The 21,028-nt window shown below is 44.6% G+C and overlaps 1 protein-coding gene across 4 annotated transcripts in view; it reads left to right on the forward strand.

Moving 5' to 3' along the window:
* The first annotated feature begins 6,300 nt into the window (after window positions 1–6,300).
* The window catches only part of CB2H6orf89 (chromosome B2 C6orf89 homolog), a 39,663-nt gene continuing 24,935 nt past the window's right edge, over window positions 6,301–21,028 (forward strand). The window contains exons 1-2 of one of the 4 annotated variants that reach the window (XM_042938594.1): window positions 16,994–17,048; window positions 17,464–17,547. In XM_042938594.1, coding sequence (XP_042794528.1) covers window positions 17,035–17,048; window positions 17,464–17,547 — 98 coding nt within the window. In that variant the 5' untranslated portion in view covers window positions 16,994–17,034. Of the gene's footprint in view, window positions 6,423–13,158; window positions 13,418–16,993; window positions 17,049–17,463; window positions 17,548–21,028 lie in introns of those variants that run through there. The other 3 variants (XM_042938595.1, XM_042938598.1, XM_042938596.1) reach the window with 3 other exon arrangements.

A 21,028-nucleotide genomic window follows, 5' to 3' on the forward strand; every position in this document is an offset into this window, starting at 1 on the left:
TCAACTCAGGTCATGATGTCGTGGTTCACAAGTCCCAGCCCCAAGTCGAGCTCTGTGCTGACTGACAGCTCAGAGCCTGGAGCCTGCTTCGGATTCTGTCTCCCTCTCTCTCTGCCCCTCCCCCACTTGTGCTCTGTCTCTCAAAAGTAAATAAATGTTAATAAAGTTTTAAAAAATTAAAAAAAAAAATAACGATGGCTAAATGAGTTCTTACTCAATGTCAGGCATCGAGCTAAGAACTATGGTGTGCTTTCACCTTGTTAAAATCAAACACAAATGGAGACCAGACTTGAAAATTTCCTGAGCAAGCAAACCAGTTTAGTCATATAGGCAAACCTTAATTTAGCTTGTTCTGTAAAATAAGCGAAACTTAACTTGGGCCACTTCTTGTTAATGCCTCCGAAAATCAAAAACAAAACTTAAACTGTTCTCAAAATTGATATGAAGTAACTACTCTTTTTAAAACTTTTTTTAAAATTTTTTTTAATTATTATTTTTTAAAATGTTTATTTATTTTTGAGACAGAGAGAGACAGAGCATGAACGGGGGAGGGTCAGACAGAGAGGGAGACACAGAATCTGAAGCAGGCTCCAGGCTCTGAGCTGTCAGCACAGAGCCCCACGCGGGGCTCGAACTCACGGACCGTGAGATCATGACCTGAGCGAAGTCGGACGCTTAACCGACTGAGCCACCCAGGCGCCCCAAAACTTTTTAAAATATTTAAAAAATATTTTACACCGTCAGCACAGAGCCTGATGTGGGGCTCAAACCCATGAACTGTGAGATCATGAAATCAAGAGTTGGACGCTTAACCGACGGAGTCACCCAGGTGTCCCACTATTTTTTTTTTAAGTTTATTTTGAGAGAGAAAGGGAGAGTGCACCAGGGGAGAAGGGGAAGAGAGAATCCCAATCAGGCTCTGCACTATCAGTGCTGAGCCGGATGTGGGGCTCGATCTCACAAGCTGAAATCAAGAGTCAGACGCTTAACCAACTGAGCCACCCAGGCGCCCCATGAAGTAACTACTTTTTTTTTTTTTTTTTAATTTTTTTTTTCAACGTTTTTTATTTATTTTTGGGACAGAGAGAGACAGAGCATGAACGGGGGAGGGGCAGAGAGAGAGGGAGACACAGAACTGGAAACAGGCTCCAGGCTCCGAGCCATCAGCCCAGAGCCTGACGCGGGGCTCGAACTCACAGACCGCGAGATCGTGACCTGGCTGAAGTCGGACGCTTAACCGACTGCGCCACCCAGGCGCCCCATGAAGTAACTACTTTTAACCCATCCCTATCCCTAGGAAATTCTAATATTATAAAATATCTGAAGAGTAAAAAGCCACACTGTCTCCTCACCGGATAAGCTGCTTCATAACGATATACCTCCGAACCTCATTCCATGTTCGGTTTGAGTGCTTCCAGTTTGCAAACTATTTTTTGTGTATGATACATTTTTACTAATTACTATTTCAGTGATCCACTTAATCTTCAAAACTCCATGAAGTTGATGTTACTATACCCTTTTTACTTTAAGGAAACTGAGCCTTACAAAGATTAAGTGACTTGTTCAGTATCACAGCTGTGAGTGTCTGTGTATAGTTAGTTCAATCCTAGTTCCCTTAATTGTCAGGTAGGAATAAGGCTATACGGTGTTGTAGAGATCAACTAGACAGTGAGCAGGCTGGGCATCTCCTTCATTTCTGTGCCTTTCTCGCAGAGTACTGAGAATAGGGTGTTCAGGTTTTGTTGAATTAATAATGGGCGGAGAACTACATTTTACGCTGATGAGTGCTGGGCTAAGGTAAGGTATAATAAATTTTACACTTTCTGCAGTCTCGTGTTCATGTCCTCTTTATGACCCTTGAGCTGGACAGAAAAGTCTTTATCATTGGTCCATTCTGTCTATTGCTATTTGAGTTACCTTTCTCTGGATCTTATGTAGTTCCTTACTATCTATTTTGGGTGCCTTAGGGCACAGTGAGGATGCATTGGAGTTTTACACAAGAATAAGTCAGTGTCTTTTTGTCTCATTCCAAAATCCTTCCCCAAGAGACTCTGTATTTGTTGGCCTTTTGTCCCCAAGAGAACATTGGGTGACTTCAGGGAGGAATTAACAGAGATTTCTGAGTATAACTAATAGTCCACCTTAAATTACTCTGAGTGTCTTGTATTTACTTCATCTATTCTGTTAAGCTTAATTTGTCTTCTTAATAAATGTGCTTTATTAAAAACAAAATTATAAACTCTTACAGAAACATCATTTTGGGGACTAGAAACTTGAAGATCATCCTCTTTCTCTCTGCTCCCTGTAAGTGATACATCATCAAGACTTATCAATTCTTTTTTCCCAAATTACCAGGCTTATTTTAACACCAGGCTTATTTTAGAAGCCCCCTTGTGGGGTTCCCTGCCTTTTGGCTTTTCCCCACTAATGCATCCTCCACACACACCAGCCAAAGCTTTCCTCCCAAGATATCTTGTATGTCACTTTGCCAAGAAATGTGAAATGGTTTCCCTTGGCCTGTTAAAGTCCCCAGGGTGCCTGGGGACTGAGTTGGTTAAGCTTGATTTCAAGCTCAGGTCATGATCTCAGGGTTCATGGGATCAAGCACCCCCCCCCCCCCCGTGCTGTCAGCACAGAGCCTGCTTGGGATTCTCTCTCTCTCTCTCTCTCTCTCTCTCTCTCTCTGCCCCTTCCCTGTGTGCTCTCTCTCAAAATAAATAATAAATAAATAAATAAACATTTAAAAAATAATTTATAAAAACTAAATAAAATAAAGTCCCAAACCACTTGGCCTGGGCTTGAAGGGCCTTCACCCTGACTTCCCCAGCCTGATTTCCTACCATTTCATCCATGCCTTAAATGTGCCACCAACATTTCCACTTTCTGGGCCTTTGCTCAGGCCATTCCCTTTCCTTGCAATGCTTCCCAAACCTTGCCCATGCCTGGGTCCCAACTTCTTCAGAAATCCTCTCTTCCTGTCTGCGAGTAGGTTCTCTCCCTTTCTCCCTTCTTGGTCTTTAGTCCTCTGCCACCTTTCATTGTTGTCTAGCCACTTGTACACATTCTCTTCTCTCCAAGTAGATTGATAAGAGCCCACATTAGGGACCACGTCCAAGTTCGGTTCAGTTCGGCATTCCCATAGGGCCTGGTCCAGGCCAGAACCTGAACAGAGAGAGCCTCCAGTGGCTGGGCGGAGCTAAGTCACCACAAGCAATTAATTCTGTGGCACAGAGTGTTACTACCTGGAAACCTTCTCAAGGGTTTTTCTAAATGCCAACAGAAGCCCAGACTAAAGAAATGAGTATGTTTATCCATCATTTCCGTCCCTATCCTCTCCCCCAAACTGTTCCTCCTCCTGTGCCCCAGTCACTGTTGTCCTAGTCATCACACATCTTTTGATTCCTCACCCTCTTTCAGCTACATCCCCACACACATTCCAGATTGCCAAACTTTCACATTCATGAGCTCTTCTCCCACCAGCCAGGTTTTAGAGTGGAGGGCTCTGAGTGACCAACAGGAGGAGGCGACAAGCTGCAGGGCCCACAGGATTTAGTGTGGGCTGGAGCCCAAGCCTTTCCCCTGCCTTCCTCCCCTGAACCTTTCTACAACCTGATTTGTTGTACCTGGGAAATCTTCCTTGAGCAGATTCTCGTTCTTCCATTCCTTTTACCTAGACCATCAAAGTTATTTTTCCCTTGAACTTTCCAAAGTTAATTTTTCCTCCTCCAATCTAGCCTTCGTCCATCCCACGGGATTTATATGGCCATAACAGAACTCTGATCCCATCACAACCCCACTCAAAAACCTTCAGTGGCTCGCCACTGCCCACAGGTCAAAGTGTTAGCATTCAAGTTCTTTCTGGCTATGCCAAACTGATCTTTAAAGATTGTTTAGGGGCGCCTGGGTGGCTCAGTCGGTTGAGCGGCTGACTTCAGCTCAGGTCACGATCTCGCGGCCCGTGAGTTCGAGCCCTGCGTCAGGCTCTGTGCTGACAGCTCAGAGCCTGGAGCCTGTTTCAGATTCTGTGTCTCCCTCTCTCTGACCCTCCCCCGTTCATGCTCTGTCTCTCTCTGTCTCAAAAATAAATTAAAAAAAATTTTTAAAGATTGTTTCTTCTGGGGCACTTGGGTGGCTCAGTTGGTTGAGTGACTGTTGATTTTGGCTCAAGTCAAGATCTCACAGTCATGAGATCAAGCCCTGCCTTGTGTCTTTTTTTGTTTTTTTTAATGTTTATTTATTTTTGACAGAGAGAGACAGAGCATAAGTGGGGGAGGGGCAGAAAGAGAAGGAGACAGAATCTGAAGCAGGCTCCAGGCTCTGAGCTGTCAGCACAGAGCCCGATGCAGGGCTCAAACTCACAGACCGCGAGATCATGACTTGAGCTGAAGTTGGACGCTCAACAGACTGAGCCACCCAGGCCCCAGTACCTTGTATCTTTTGATGATGAGAGGTGGTTTCTAATTTAATTTTTTTGATGTTTTTATTTATTTTTGAGACAGAGAGAAAGCATGAGCTGGGTAGGGGCAGAAAGAGAGGGAGATAGGAACTGAAGTGGGCTCCATGCTGACAGCAGAGAGCCTGACATGGGGCTTGAACTCACAAGCCAAGAGATCATGACATGAGCCAAAGTTGGATGCTTAGCCAAGTGAGCCACTCAGGTGCTCCGGTTTCTAATTTTAGTGTGGTAAACTGTATCAATTTATCTTTTACAGAACATCTCAATTCTGACTAGCCACATTTAAGTACTCACTAGTCACTTGCATGGCAATGGTATTGGACAGAGCTACTCTAAAGTTTTATTGTTTCAATTTTTTTTTCATATAGAGCTATAATACACATAGAATTTATTTTGGTGTATGGTGTGAGGTTGGAGTTAAGTTTCATTTTTTCCTATATGTATATATAACCGACCCAGAACTATTTATTGATAGCATTATCCTTTCCTCAGTCCTCAGTTGTACCTCTTTGTCATAAAGCAAGTGTATATATATGTGTGGTTCTCATTTTGGTCTCTTTATTCTGCACAATTGGTTTGCCTATCCCTGCATCAGTATCACACTGCCTTTGTAGTTAGCTTTATTAGTATGAACCCAGTAGCATTTTGATGGCAGGTCTCTAGCAGAAAAGTTAGGATCTTGGCACTAAGGACTGGGCAAAATAAGTAGCCTGGGTTCTAATTGTGATCCCACTACTCTTTGTGTAATCTTGAGCAAGTTAAACTTTCCATAAACCTCAGTTTGGTTGGTATGAGGATAAATTTTCAGGGAGGAAGAATTTCGTCTGCATTTCAAGGTCCTTCCAGCTGGAAAAAGAACCAAACTGACATGAGACAGAATAACAAGAGAAAATCAAATTTAGTTTCATAAATGTGGAGAATGCACACGCATACACACACACACACACACACACACACACACGAAATTCCAAAGATAGCCGACATGAGACATCCTGAGCTAAGGAGAGGGGCAGAACTTGGGAATACAAAGGAGAGGAAGGCCTTGTTCTATTAGTAGTAAGGGGACAGATGTTTGGAAAACAAAGATCGCCCTATAAATTTCTTAGGTAAAGAGGGATCTCTATTAATAGTTCTTTCTGGTATAGGCAGGCAGTTGAGGGGGTGGGTAGAGAGCTTTTCCTAAATCTGCTGTGTTTTTATTGCTTTTATTTTTTTAAAGTAGACTTCACGCCCAATGTGGGGCTTGTACTCACCACCCTGAGATCAAGAGTTGCAAGCTTTATCAACTGAACCAGCCAGGCGCCTCTTGGTTGCTTTTAATTCAAAATAATCATCATGCCAAAGTGTCCGTCTTTGGGTGGCCTGCCTTTTGGCCCCTATAGGGACTATTTATATGATAGGGTTGTTGAATTGGTTTCACAAACATAAAGGGTTTGGCAATGTCTCGCACAGAGTAAGCTCCAATAAATATTTATGAGTGGGCTGTGTGTTTATTTGTATGATTTGTTTGCTTGTCTTTCTTTTAGACTAAGAGCTCCCAGAGGTAAGGGCCTGCCCTCTGTTACCTATCCTTCCCACTCCTTAATGCCTAACACGCTGCCTGGCACGGAGTAAGGGGGGCCCAATCAAAGGCTGTTGGATGAATCAGTTCAGCTGCTGAATCCGCCCGAACGCGGAAGAGGACAGACCCCGGTAAAGACTCAAGTGGGCCGAGCAGGAACCCGCACTCTCCAGATCTCGCGGAACTTCGCACGCGCGCGTGCGCGCGGCCAAGTCGCGGGTTCTGTTTCTGACGCAAGCGCGAGGTGTGAGGAAGGAGCCACCCTAGCACGCGCGGCCTCGCCTGTGGCGTGGGAGTTGCTTCCGGGTTGCGCGCCCGGAAGCAGGAAGTTGGCGGCTTACCCTCCTCGCCCGGAGGCTGAAGTCCCCGAGGCGGGAGGAGCCCGAGGGGGCGCGGGCCCCGCATGTGAGTGACTGGGGCCCGAGGCCGGGAGGGGGGAGGCCGCCCTGTGACAGCCTCACCGCCGCTCCCGTCCGTGACACCCTCGCGCGGCCCTTTTCCTCTTGCCCTTGCGCAAACCTCTTTTTCTGAGCCTCTGGGGTTTCGCAGATTGACAGCACCGCCGGCAGCTCCCCCAGGATCGACTCCCATAAGACGTCTTTTCCTTGGCTCCGCGGGGCCGAGCAAAGCGAGGTCGACCCTGTTGGGGCTTGTTTCACAGGTGTCACAGCAGTGTTCAGAACACCATCGGTGCTAGCGAAGTCTAGATTTCACTGCTCTTTTGACACATTCTTCATCTTTTGGTATATGGAGTAGATTCCTGGCCCCCCTTCGAAGCACCTTTTATTAATTGTTACCCGTGGAAGCTTGCCTTGTGTCAGTGGAAGTCTCGGTTCTTGAATTCCCCACAAAAGATTTACACGAGGATGCGCACTGGCATAAAGACCGTGAGAAGGAAGGTAGCAAGCACAAAGCAGTTTTTTAAAGGGCAGTACACTTTCAGGATGGAGTGGGCAGGCCTGGAGTTGGCGACTGCCCCGAGGCTACAGTTGTTTTTTCACTCCTACCGGTAGGGGGAACTTTGACCCTGCAAGGTTCCTGTCGAAACTGTCTCGGGAAACTGTCATGTCCGTTTCCCAACGGGGATGGCAAACTAATGCAAATGCATTGTAATGAAGTCTAGGGTTACTCTGGGGCAGAAGAGTTAGAGAGAAGCGCAAGCCTTGTACCTGCTGCTCTGGGTCTTAGAGCCCTGGAAAGTTGGGAACCTTTTGCCCTCAGGTCTCTAAATGTAACCTGTTTATGGCCTTCCCTGCCTCCAGCTCATAGCTAACCAAGTGCCTACTCTGTTATTTCCCCTTCAAGGACTTGGGGCTCTGAAATCTTTCAGGTTGAGGACCAAAGTCAAGCTTCTGTAGCTGCTTCCTACTGAACAGGCAGTGTTTTCATTAGAGTCTCACTCTTTGATATCTGTCTGAGCCATGAGGAGGTGGTATGAGGTTATAGGGTGGAGTAGGGCTTGTGTCCTGGTCTCAGAAGGTTTGACCACTCCAGTCCAGGGGCTATAGTAGTCTTGATGTTTTCTTGAAAGGGGCTGATATCCTTGTTGCAGTAAGAGGTGAAGTTGGTCTTGTCTACCACAAGAGGAGATGAACTTAGTTATAAGATTAAGAAGACATGGTTCAAAAAGCAAAAGGATCACGCAAAGGAAAGGTCCCATGAAGGGAAGTATCCATGACATAAGACCCCAGGATAGGGAGATGGTGGATGTGCTTGCTGATAGGAGACGATGGGCTTGCGTTTGAGGTCTTTTGATACTTTCTTGAATAACCTGACTGATGGACATAAAAGCAACATTCTTCCTGGACTAATGTGCCCCTTTGGGCTAAAGTGAGCTATCTAATGCCCTTCGATTTTGGAGGACTACCCGTGAGAGTGACCACCAGGACAACCAGACTGGAGTTGAAGGAAAGCTTACCTGTAAAGGAGGTTAAGACAGAGTAGGTGGCTCCCGTGTCTAAAAGAAAATTAATTGTCCTACCTGCCAATGAGTTGAGTTGGTGGCCTAAGGTTGCCAAGACTTACATAGTTTCTTGAATGGATTTGCCTAATTCTTGAGAGAGTGGAGGACAGTCCTCGTGATCCCTGTGGCCAGTCCTAAGGCTGCTCCCTAGAAGGGCCCCTAGCAAGAGGAGTGTAAGGACCTCTTGCTTGGATATGGGTGTTTCAGTTACCATAGAGAGGGAAACTCTTTGAGTAACTCCTATGAGGGATACATCTGGAACTAACCAGGCCAAAGAACAAGTGCCCTTCCATCCATCTGAAAGGGTCACATATGCTTGAGTTCCAAAAATAGAGTCCCTTCTGAGGACACAGGTGAACCTTGGTTAGAATAGAAATAAAGGCACTTTCAAAAGGGGCTCCCCTAGGGCCAGCAGTGGCCCTAAAGAGGACCAAAGCCAATATGAAGGTGGGCAAAGAGGTCATGACTAGATGTTGTAGAGTTGCGTTGCTACTTTAACACCGTTAAAAGACCCACTCTTTTAATTTTTTTTAAGTTTGTTTTTGAGAGAGAGAGAGAGAGTGTGTGAGCAGGGGAGGGGCAGAGAGAGAGGGAGACACAGAATCGAGTCAGGCTCCAGGCTCTGAGCTGTCAGCACAGAGCCTGATGTGGGTCTTGAGCCCAGGAACCATGAGATCATGACTTGAGCAGAAGTGAGATGCTTAATCAACTGAGCCACCTAGGTGCCCCTTAAAAGACCCACTCTTAACCTTCCCCCAAAGGTCACCATCACCCCCCGTCCTTGGTCCTCCATGTCTCAATATTGTCAGGGCCACCCGTCAGCCCAGATAACCTCCTTCTTCTTCAATACACCTTATTAACAGCCTTGTCCCCTGTTGGAAAAACTCCTGGAACATATGTTCTGGGATCCTTATCAAAAGCTCCTCTTTAACAGTGTTAAAGTAGCAATCAGAAACACTTTCCCAAAAGAATGACTCACCTGCCGAAGTTAGGTTGAAATTATAAAGGCAGGGAGACAAGGGAATAAAACCCACTGGGGTCCCAGATGTTGGGTTAGTACTAACACAGATTGGGAAGGTCATATTAGACAGTTTAAGTTGAGATTATAACAGTCCCAAAATAGCAGGTGTTGGGCGGGGCCCCTGAGCATTTAGGATTTTTGTGCTGTGTTCCATGACCTTTCTTTGGAAGTTTCTTGCACTTATGTGGGGCTGGGAGGTCCATGTTGGTATCCAGAGATGGGTATAGGTGAAACTAATGGGGTTATTGGTGGTGGCCCACAATGAAGCAGGTGCGGGAGTTACAATGGCTAAGTGGGGTCCCACACATATCCACCAAGAGGAATTAGAATTGGTGTTGTTGAGATAGCGTTGAGCAGTATTAAGTGAGGGGGGCTACGGGGCAGCATGAGGCAGAAGTGGCTTGTGATCAAAGAGGTGCCATACCTATGGATTTCTTTAAGGGTATAGTCTTGGAAGTCCCCCTGCAGGACTACACTAAGGTATTGGACATAACAGAATAGAGGACTTTAGGATTTATCTGAGATGGCCCCTTTTTGAAGAGCAGTTTGAGGTCTTCCAGTGGCTCACCGGTATACTCAGAGGTATCAGGGTTGTCCTCTTTGTTAGAGGTCACAGCAGGCTTGGCTCGGGAGAGATGGATCCAGCTGGAGATTCCTGGGACCTTGATGGTTGTAGGGGTGGATAAAAGAACAGTATAGGGTCCCTTCCATAAAGGCATTTGTTGGGATCCGGGAGCTCAATCTATCCAGGTTTTAATTAGGACCTTATCTCCTGGTTGGACCAGGGATGTTGGGTTTGAGTAGTCTGGCTTTAGTAGGACCTGTTTTTCCCATAGAGCCTCTCAAAGGCACTGACTGAGTCCCAAGAATATATGAATGTTAGGTTAGCTTTGTTGGTAGGCTCTTCACTCCCATAACCAGACAGGAGTTGAAGGAAAGCTTACCGTAAAGGAGGATAAGACAGAATAAGTGGTTCCCATGTCCAAGAGAAAATTGTCCTACCTGCCATGTCAAGGGGTCACCCTGGGCTCTGTCACAATGAGGGAAACAGTGAGTGGAGGAGCCCATTGGTGCCATAGGTTGCCTCAATCCATGGTGGTGACAGCTTGAAGGGATGCTGAACCCCTGGTTGTCCCATTAGTGGGGCAGTCTCTCAGTGTCCTGTTTGAGGACATTAGGACAGGCCATATTAGGGAGCTTAAGGAACAGACATCTCTCCAGTGTCCCTCCTTTTTGAAATGGTAGCAGGCTCCTTTTGGTGTCTCCCTTTTGAGGGGGTGACCCTGGGGTGATGGCTGGCATTGCAAGGCCACCAGGAGTTGAGCCTGTCTCTGATCCTTACGTTTTTTCTTTTCCCTTTTTTTTCCTTCTCCTGGTCCTGGCCATAGAACACAAAATTGACCACCTTAAGGAGTTCAGAGCTTGGGATGTCTGGCCCTAGGGATAATTTTTGGAGCTTCCTCCTAATATCTGGGGTGGCCTGAGTGATGAGTCGACCATTAAGAACTGTAAGACCAGCCTCTCATCTGGGATCAAGAGTATGTTTAGCTGAAGTCTCTCTCAGTCTTTCCATAAAGGTTGTGGGGTTTTCTTCCTTTTCCTGGTTTATGAAAGCCAGCTTGTTATATAATTAATTGGCTTTGACTGGCATCTTGACATTCCATTTGTTAGACAGATTATAAGATGGTCTTGGGACCATTGCTCTTGTGCAGTGTCATAGTTCCAATGAGGATCTGTTATTGGAACTGCCATGTTATCTGCCATGAGGATCTGTTATCTGCAGATACCTTGCACTGGAACTATGAAGTTTATCCCCAGATTAGATGGTGGGCTCCCCAATTCTATCTCAGTCTGCCTTGGAGAGAGTCTGATTGAGAATGAGCACTATGTCCTTCCAGGACAAATCAAAAGTTAGTATAAAACCCTGAAGTCCTGACATGTAACTGTCAAGGTCCTAGGAAAAATCTCCCAAGTCCTTCTGGATTTGGTGGAGATCACTCATAAAGAAGGGAGTTTGGACCCACATGGTGGTTCTGGTTGGCTCAACTATTTCCTGGAGGAGACACAGAATTGGAAGGGGCTTGTTAGGACTTGACGGTGTTGGTGGTCTTGGATATGGGGCAATGGATCATTGTTTTGGGCTATGGTAGGATTTGTTGGGGCTTGGGGAAGCCTCCTCTGGTGGTGGGGGAGGGGACTTAGGACTTAGGTCTGTGAGGAAATCTAAAGTGGACAGCTGAATTTTGCAGGTTTTGAAAAGTGTGAGGTTTGTTTAACATAAAGGCTTGGACCTAAGGGAACTGAGACCACTTTGTCTGGTTTATACAAAATAGGTCTAGTTTAAGATGGTGTTATAATCCAGTGTCCAATTGTAGGGCCCTGTTGCCCCATCTCTTAGTTTATATTGGGGCCATGCTGTATTGCAGAAAAAGATGAGCCTTTTCCTCTTTAAAGGTTGGGGGTCAAACTTATCCCAGTTAGTGAGGATGCATCCCAGTGGTGAACCCCGGGAACTGCCATCGGGTTTCCCATATGTAAGGGAATAGCAAAGAGAAGGGGAAGAAGTAGACACAGTATTCCAAGAGTGTCCCCTTGGAATGTTGTGTATCAAGAGGAGAGGTGGCCTTTCTACCTCCTTTGAAGAATGACCCTTCAAGGATGTCCCCTCAGGGGAGGCGCACAGCCCAAATTAGTATTATTGCAGCCTGTCCTTTCTTTACTTGCCTCCCCCAAATTGAGGTGCCCATGAGGGAGGGATCTGGTATATTTTATAACCCCTAACGAGTCTCTGAGTGCCAGGATGTATGCCCCAGCCTTCAACATCTATGTGGTTCCATTTCCAGATTTCATCCCAAGCTCCTCTCAGTTTTGTTGTTGTTTTTTTTTAATTTACATCCAAATTAGTTAGCATTTAGTGCAACAATGTTTTCAGGAGTAGATTTCCTCTCAAAAGTATTAACTCGAGGAGTTGGAATAGACACAAAGATTTGCCCTTACCCTCTTAGAAATAAACTCCCGCTGGAGACTGTGATTATCATGTACCCAACTTGGATTTAAGTATCAGAGGCTGATTGAGACCATCTTTCCGGAAAGGGAAGGGGAGGGAAACACGTAAGAAGGTGTGATTTGAGGCAACAACACAGAGGGAGAACTACTGGTTAGATGAATCATCCAGGAGATTGAATGAGTATGAAAATGGACCGGCCCAGCAGATGTAGAGGCTTTCACATATATACAGCACGTCCTCGGGGTTTGAGGGGCACAGACTTTGTGAGAGTGATGGCAGAAGTGGTTTAGGAGAGGAAGAACTATAGACAGTAACAGTAGTGGCCAAATTGCAGAGTGAGAGCTGATCTCCGAGAAAGTAAATCAGATAGGGATCCTCTAGCCTCAACGGGGTGAGGACTGTCTTACCTTGGGCGGTCGGAGTCGCGGCACCAAAAGATGTTACTGGGGGAAGCTTGCATGGTGTCAGTGGAAGTCTCGGTTCTTGGATTCCCCTCGAAAGATTTATAGGAGGATCCGCGCTCGAATAACGACAGCAGGGAGGTACCAAGCAAGAAGTGGTTTATTAAACCACCAGTACACGGTCATAATGGAGGAGACGGGGGTTGAGGAGTCACCGAGGATACAGTTTTTTCTAAGTAAGTAGGGTCTTGAGCCATGCAGGAGGCGGTCTCTAATGGAAGCTGCCTCACATCTTTGGGGAGACGCCTCCTACCTGTGGAGGAGAACTGACCCTACAAGGTTCCTGCTGGAACTGTCATGGCGTCACTCCCCACCAGGGGGCGCAGAACCTGTAATGCAAATGCCTTATAAAGCCAGGGGTTACCCTGGGACAGAGGTTGAAGAGGAGAACGCATGCTCTGCACCTGCTGTCCTTGCTCCGCTAGCCCGGAAAGTTGGAAACTAAATGTTTGTTGTCTTTCTCTCATTAAAACTAAGCTCCCACAGGTAAGGGCCTGCCCTCCATTACCTGTCCTTCCCACTCCTTAATGCCTAACACGCTGCCTGGCACGGAGTAGCGGGGGGGGGGGGGGGGGGGGGGGGCAATCAAAGGCCGTTGGATGAATCAGTTCAGCTGCTAAATCCGCGCGAGCGCGGAAGAGGACAGACCCTGGTAAGGCCTGAAAGGGAACGAGCAGGAGGAACCTGACGCCAGGGGGAGCAGGAACCCGCACTCTCCAGAGCTCGCGGGACTTCGCGCGCTCGCGCGTGGCCAAGTCGCGGGTTCTGTTTCTGACGCAAGCGCGAGGCGTGAGGAAGGAGCCACCCTAGCACGCGCGGCCTCGCCTGTGGCATGGGAGTTGCTTCCGGGTTGCGCGCCCGGAAGTAGGAGGTTGGTGGCTTACCCTCCTCGCCCGGAGGCTGAAGTCCCCGAGGCGGGAGGAGCCCGAGGGGGCGCGGGCCCCGCTTGTGAGTGACTGGGGCCCGAGGCCGGGAGGGGGGAGGCCGCCCTGTGACAGCCTCACCGCCGCTCCCGTCCGTGACACCCTCGCGCGGCCCTTTTCCTCTTGCCCTTGCGCAAACCTCTTTTTCTGAGCCTCTGGGGTTTCGCAGATTGACAGCACCGCCGGCAGCTCCCCCAGGATCGACTCCCATAAGACGTCTTTTCCTTGGCTCCGCGGGGCCGAGCAAAGCGAGGTCGACCCTGTTGGGGCTTGTTTCGCAGGTGTCACAGCAGTGTTCAGAACACCATCGGTGCTAGCGAAGTCTAGATTTCACTGCCCTTTTGACAAAATTCCTAATTTTTTAGTATGTTGAGTTGATTCCCCGCCCCCCTTCGAAACGTCTTTTTCTAAGAAAGTGTGGACTTGTATGCGATAAACATAGCATGTAGGATTTCAGAGTTATATGACTTGATTTATTGACCCGATAATGGGGTGTTTGTAATCACCATTTGCTACAAAAATCTCCTGCCTAGTGTTCCTAAGACCACTAACCTTGCTGGTCACAGGTTTTCCTATTTAAGAGCTCGTATAGCCTTGGTATTCGCGAGTATATTTAAAGTATTTAGTCATCGCTTGATAATAGAAACTACTCCCGGATGCTTAACTATTCTGACTTTTTCAGGTTGCTCATCTGGTTGTTTCCATGGTGGAATCCTCTATGGGCATTTCTCCCTTAATGAAATCGTGTGTCCAGGGTTTATCACAATTTCTCTCTAAGGAACAACATCCTTTAACCTAAATTCAACTTTGCTACGTTGAAGTTTGACTAAAGTTCACTTAGTCCAACTCGCATACCAAAGAGTGTCCATGTTAGGCTCTTTCTGCTTTGAACCAAAACAATTTTCAAGATCCAGTTTTAATCCCTGTTCCTCTAACAAGCTACCTAGCAACACCACAGAGATTCTCTAAATGAGAGGTTCCTATTCTCACCTAAACCCTCCTTAGGTTGATGTATTTTTAAAAATAAGAAGAATAAATGGTAAAATAAACCAACCCATTAGTTAACTTAGTTTGAGAACAGAATGATCAGTTCCTTTGTATAAATTTGTTCAGACGATACTGATCAGGTTCCATGACTCTGAGGTGAATTTCCATGTCTGTTGTTCTGATATTTTCTCCACTTATCTCTGCTTTCAAGTGTTAAATAACAAAAAATTCAAACGAGTAAATTTTGAACATCTAATTGCTGTAATTAAATCATGAATCAGGCAGCATCCCATCTGACAAGTAGAGAGGAGCTCCTAAAGGGCTACAGGAAAGGAAAGGCTTTTCAAGGTAGAGAGTGAAGTAAAGGAAATTATTTTTTTTTAGGCATTGCCGGTTTTTTAGGCAAGGTCATTCTAAGGGGGAATGGGGTTTATCAGTAAATGTTCTAGCACTGACCGGGAAATTCCATGTTGGCTGGGTAAAGTCACATTTCCAAGGGATTTGAAACTGCAGTTAGCTTAGATGTCAAGTCTTGGTTTGCTCACTTGGGGCCCTAACCTAAGTGACACCATTTTGGGCCTGTGGTTTTCTTTTTAACACAAGGGACAATTTAGTGTGAAGAGACATGGAAATAACTATAATACAAAGTGACCAGAGTTGTGTTTAGGGTTCAAAGGACAAACATCAAGGCTGGAATAAGGAGTTCACTGATTGGAAGAGCATGGGGGCTTTTCCCCATGGTGGGCAGAGACAATTATTTGTACAAAAGCAAAAAGACGTAAAATGGGATGGCAGTGAAGAACGTGAGGAAGGAATAGGAAATGAGACTGAACAGGTAGGCAGTGACCAGGTCATAATGGGAAGCTAAGTAATTTGAACTTCGTCTTATTAAAATTACCAAGTCTTAAATTTGGGTATTGGGACAAATGTTTTACATTCATCATCTCGTAATCCCTTCACAGCAGTGTTGGAAAGACACAATTATCCCCATTTTATAAAATGATGAAAACTCAGAGGCTTAGATTAAGTACTGTCTCATGACTATACAGTAGTGGAAGATTCACAAACAATCAGTGTTTGTATTTAGCTTTTTCCAAGTCCATTTGCCTTCTTAACCACCTTGCTAAATTGTTCCACAGCAGGACATGGGGATTCAAGGAAGTTGCTTTAAATAGACAAGTAACATTAGCTGATTTGTTTCAGAAAAATAATTTGTGGGGCGAATTGAGGATGGATCAGAGAGGAGAAGGAGAACTGGCAGTATAGAGATTAAATTTATCTTTGTGATGGTCCACGGGACAGATGTTGAGAGCCTTGACTACCATTAATGTAGAGCTAAAAAGGAGGTGATGAGTGTGGGAACTATACAGGGAGTAGAATCGAGGATTTAGTGATTGGTTCATTAGTGGTGATGAAAAACGAGGGGTTTTAAATATGGAGAACTGGTGTTTCCATTAATTACAAAACAGAATACAGTAGGAGAAATGGGTTGCGGGGGTGGGAGGACAGGAATAATAAGTCAGTTATGGGCACATTACATATAGGGAACAGAAGGAAATTTCTGCCAGAGTGTCTGGTATATAGATAGGTGGATGGGTCTGGAGTTCTGGAGGGTTTTAGACTGGAGAAGAGATTTGGAAATCACTAATAGCTGGTAGTTAAAGCCAGGGAGGGAATGAGAAGATCAAGGACAACTGTGATGAATACCAGCATTCAGGGGTATGGTCTCTGAGATAAGAGAATTATGCTAAGGTTTGAGAGCACTTGAGGGAGGAAATGGCTGGCAACAGGAACTTCTGTGGAGAGGTCAGTTAAGGTAGTAATTGAGAAAACGTCCTTTTGACTTGGCATGTAGAGAGCCATTGGTGACCTGAGAGCTATATTAGTGGTGTGAGGGGGGCAGAAATGTGATTTGAGTGGTTAATAAAGACATGGAGACCTTAGAAACACGAAGGTGAAGTGATGCCTTTTTTTTTTTTTTTTTTTTTTTCTTTTCTTTTTTTAAGGAACTTGGCTCTGGAGGGAGAACACGAGCACTGGAATTCTAGAGAGAAAGGATTTTTTTTTTTTTTTTTTTTCAATGATAGAAACTGGAAAAGATGAGGATACGAGCAGGTAGAAATAAAGTTTATTTATTCTAGAGAGAGAGCATGCAAGCAGGGGAGAGGGGCAGAGGGAGAGAGAGAGAAAATCTTTAGCAGGCTCCATGCTCAGCACGGACCGCACCTTGGGGCTCAGTCCCATGACCCTGGGATCATGACCTGAGCCAAATTCAAGAGTCGACCTTCTGAGCCCCCGAGGCACCCACCCCTTTTTGTGTAGCTAGATGCATCTATTTTACATCTTAGACTTGCCTAGTTGGCACAGCTGTTTAGTTTGGAAAGCTGAGCACCTCCAGGTGTTTACTGTCAAATCAGTGTTTAGGACATATTTATAACCATAAAGAAGTTCTGTATTAAACAGGACAAAGGAGAGGTTCGCATTTAGTTGGACCTCTTAACCTGTTTTCTGCAGTAAACAAACTTTTATTGTAAGTTCTGTTAGAGTCATTCTATCGGTTATGCCTCTGTCCTGTTTTTTTCCTAGACTGAGACACAGAAGGAATTGTGGAGAACATCTCATCAGAGCTGTCAGTGGCTTCCTTCTATTCCTGAGATGCTCCTTCAGAAGTGAACAGCCTCCTGGCTTATCTCCCCCCTCCCCCCCCTGCCTCCACCCTGGCCTCCCTTGAAAGCAGAATTTCTTAACCTCAGCACTCTTAACATTTTGAACGGGACAGTTCTTTGTTGTGGGACGTTTAGTCTTCACCCACTGGATGCCAGTAGTGCCCCTCCAGTTTTGACAATCAGAAATGTCTCAGACATTTCAAATGTCCCCTGGGGAGCAGAATCACCCCTAGTTGAACTGCTGTTCTAGAGCAGTGTCTCCCATTTGGGAGTGTGCCTTTTCTCAACAGGGAAGAGTTTGAATACTTCTGCACCAGGATCCCACTCCCAGAGATTCTGGCAATTCAGGATGTCTAGGGTGGTGCATGATACCTTGATTTTTATAATTCTGCTAGTGACCCTGCCTGTGCCCTTGCAGGTTAAGAGTCAAGCTCACTCTTTGGAACTTCCCTCTGTGGCAAAGCTCATTCCTGCTAGAGTTGGATCTTCTTTCTTTCTGGAGGTAAAGGAATTGCCTTTGCTCAGCTGATTTCAGTCAGTGCCCTCATACTTGATGCTAAGCCATGACTTTGTGTTTGAGGGTTTTTTTTGTTTTGTGTGTGTGTGGTTTTTTGTTTTGTTTTGTTTTTTGTTTTTAATACAAATCCTTGTGTTGAAGGCTTTCAAATCTCAGCAAGGGAGCTGCTTTGCTGGTATGAAATCCCAACCCAAAGGGACAAGATTTTTTGTGTGTGCTTAATTGACATCATATCTACTAGATGCCAGTACCCCTCAAATGTGACCATCAAAATGTCTCCAGACTTTCCAAATGTCCCTGTCCAGAATTGCCCCCAGTTGAGGACCACTTGTCTAACGAAAGCCAGAAAGAGGGCTTATTATGAAGATCCCCACGTGCTCTTAGAAACTTTATGAAGTTATTGGTAAAGACCCTTCCAGTAACTTGGGAAATATGTCAAAATCTCAAGGAGAAAGGATGTACAGCTTGCAAAAATATAGTCAGTATCATAATACCATTGTATACTTGAATTACCAAAAAAAGAAAAAGAAAACCAAAAACTATTGTTTTTGCAATAAAAACTGGGGGTTTAGTGAGGTTTTTATGTGTCCTGAAAGTAGGCAGAGATTTACAAAGGTTGTGAAGTAGTCATCAGAAATGGTGATAGTTGATTTTCTTTTGAACCTCGCTTGTACTTCTGTTCCCTTCACGGTTCTCCTGAAGGCCCACCAATATGATGTTCTCTTCTGCCTGAGGGATTACCTACACGTACCCCACCTTCCAATACTTTTCAGAATTTTTTACTGGAATCCTTTCCAGAATTCTCCCTGCTCTCTTTTCTAGTCCTTTAAATGAGTTATAGTGGATTTTGATTGGATGTCGTTGGGTAATTTATTGTAGTTTTTTTGAACAAACATTATCCTCGCTTGCTTGCTTGGAATATCTTTGTTAATTTCAACAGGAAAAAATGCTATCTCTGGAATCACTAGTCACAAAATCAAGATGTGAAAAATGTTGTAATAAGTTATCGCTTTATTCTTTTTCCAGGAATCATTGTAGTTGATCACTTGTCCAGTTCTCAGCCAGTCATTTGTGATAATCGAGGGGCATGGTGTTGTGGTTTCCAAACTGCCAGCTCAGAATAGGAAAATACTTGGTAAGGGAGGCAGCATGCATAAAGGTTAAAAGCATCAACTTGGAAGTCAGGCACCCTTGACTCCACATCCTGGCAAGTTATGGAACCTTTCTGAGCCTTACTTTCAACATCTGTGAAATGGGATTAATCACATCTACCTTTTGGCAAAACAAAAAGCAAAGAGACAAACCAAAAAAAAAAAAGACTCTTAACTATAGAGAACAAACTGGTGGTTGCCCAAGGGGAGGTTGGTGGAAGTGGGGGGAATGGGTGAAATAGGTAAAGGGGATTAAGAGTCCACTTACCATGATGAGCGCTGGGTAATGTACAGAATTGTTGAATCACTATATTGTATACCTGAAATTAATAGAATACTGTATGTTAACTATACTGGAATTAAAATTAAAAACTTAATAAAAAAAATCACACCTACCTTTTGGGATTGCTGTGATGATTTACTAAGATCATGTTTCTTGTGTGCTTAGCACGGTGCCTGCATTTAGGATGGCACAACTGGAAGTGGTCATTTAGGAATGTAATTGGACATAAGTCTTTAGTTTCTAATGAATTGAAGTGTTTCTACTTCCCAAAGCCTTCCAATACCCTTAAAATTTTAGAGCTAGAGGGGACTTTGAAAACCTCTTAGTTCAGTCCCTTTATTTTTTTAGGTGAGGAAATAGACCAGGTGACTTAGCCAAAATCATAACAGCATAGTTTAATAAATGCCATAGCAGGGGTAAGTTCAAATTCTATAAATATACACTGTACAAGACCAGTGCTCTAACCCCTGAGCTGTAGGTCCTATAAATACACATTTTAAAAACATCTTTACTGAAATTTAATTTATATGCCATAAAATCCACCTGTTTGAAACGTACAATTCAGTGTTTTTTAGTACATTCACAAAGTTGTGCAACTATCACCACAATTTAAGTTTTGAACATTTCTGTCACTCTAGAAAGAAACCCTTGGATCTACCGACAGTCAGTTCCCGTTCTTCTCCACTCTGTGTCTGCATAACCACTAATTAATCTACTTCCTGTCTCTATAGATTGCCTCTATTATTAACTTTTTGCATTTTATTAATACAGTCTTACAACATGTCATCTTTTTTGACTGTCTCCCACTTAGCTTAAGGTTTTCAAGGTTCACCTATGTTGTTGGTATCCATACTTTATTCCTTTTTATTCAATCATATTCTATTGTATGGATATACTACATTTTATCCATCCATTTAGTAGTTCATGGACATTTGGATCGCTTTATTTTTGAGCTATTATGAATAATGCTTGGATATCCATGTACAAATTTTTGTGCAGAAACATGTTTTAAATTCTCTTGAGTTCATACTTAGCAAGTGGAATTGCTGGATCATATGGTAACCCTGCTTAAGTTTTTGAGAAACTGTCCAGCTGTTTTCCAAAGCGGCTGCACCATTTTATATTCCCACCAGCAGTGTACAGGAGTTCCAGATGCTCAATATCTCCCAACTTATTATCTGACTTTTTTTTTTTAAGTTTATTTATTTATTTTGAGAGTGCAAGAGAGAGAGAGCACGGGAGGGGTAGAGAGAGAGGGAGAGACAGAATCCCAAGCAGGCTCTGCACTGTCAGTGCGTAGCCCGACGTGGGACTAGAACTCTTATCAGAAATAGAGTTTGTGTATATTTTCCCCCATTCTATGGGTTGTCATTTCACTTTCCTAAAAGTTACCATTTGTAGCACAAAAATTGTTAATTTTTAATGTAGTCCAATTTATTTTTTCTTTTTCTGCTCTTGCTTTTGGCGCCGTATCTCAGAAGCCATTGCCTAATGGAGGGTCATGAAGACTTTTTCCCCTGTGTTTTCTTCCAAGAGTTTATAGTTTTAGCTCGTATGTGTTTGATACATGTTGAGTTAATTTTTGTGTATGGTAGAAGGAAGGGTCCTACTTCATTCTTTTGCATGTGGATATCTAGTTGTCCCAGCACCATTTGTTGAAAATACACATTTTTATTAATTTTTTTAATTTTTTTTTTTAACGTTTATTTATTTTTGAGACAGAGAGAGAGCATGAACAGGGGAGGGTCAGAGAGAGGGAGACACAGAATCTGAAACAGGCTCCAGGCTCTGAGCTGTCAGCACAGAGCCCGACGCGGGGCTCGAACTCACGGACCGCGAGATCATGACCTGAGCCGAAGTCAGCCGCTTAACCGACTGAGCCACCCAGGTGCCCCGAAAATACACATTTTTAAATAGAGTTGACACCATCCTTTTATCTGAACCTTGAAATGAAAGCCTATGTGGCCTAGGGAAAACACAGTCTGAGCAAGAGCAAAGAGTTTGGGGAAGGGATTTAGCCTTTTAGCGTGTG

The sequence above is a fragment of the Panthera leo genome, chromosome B2 (assembly GCF_018350215.1).
Source record: "Panthera leo isolate Ple1 chromosome B2, P.leo_Ple1_pat1.1, whole genome shotgun sequence".
NCBI lineage: Eukaryota > Metazoa > Chordata > Mammalia > Carnivora > Felidae > Panthera > Panthera leo.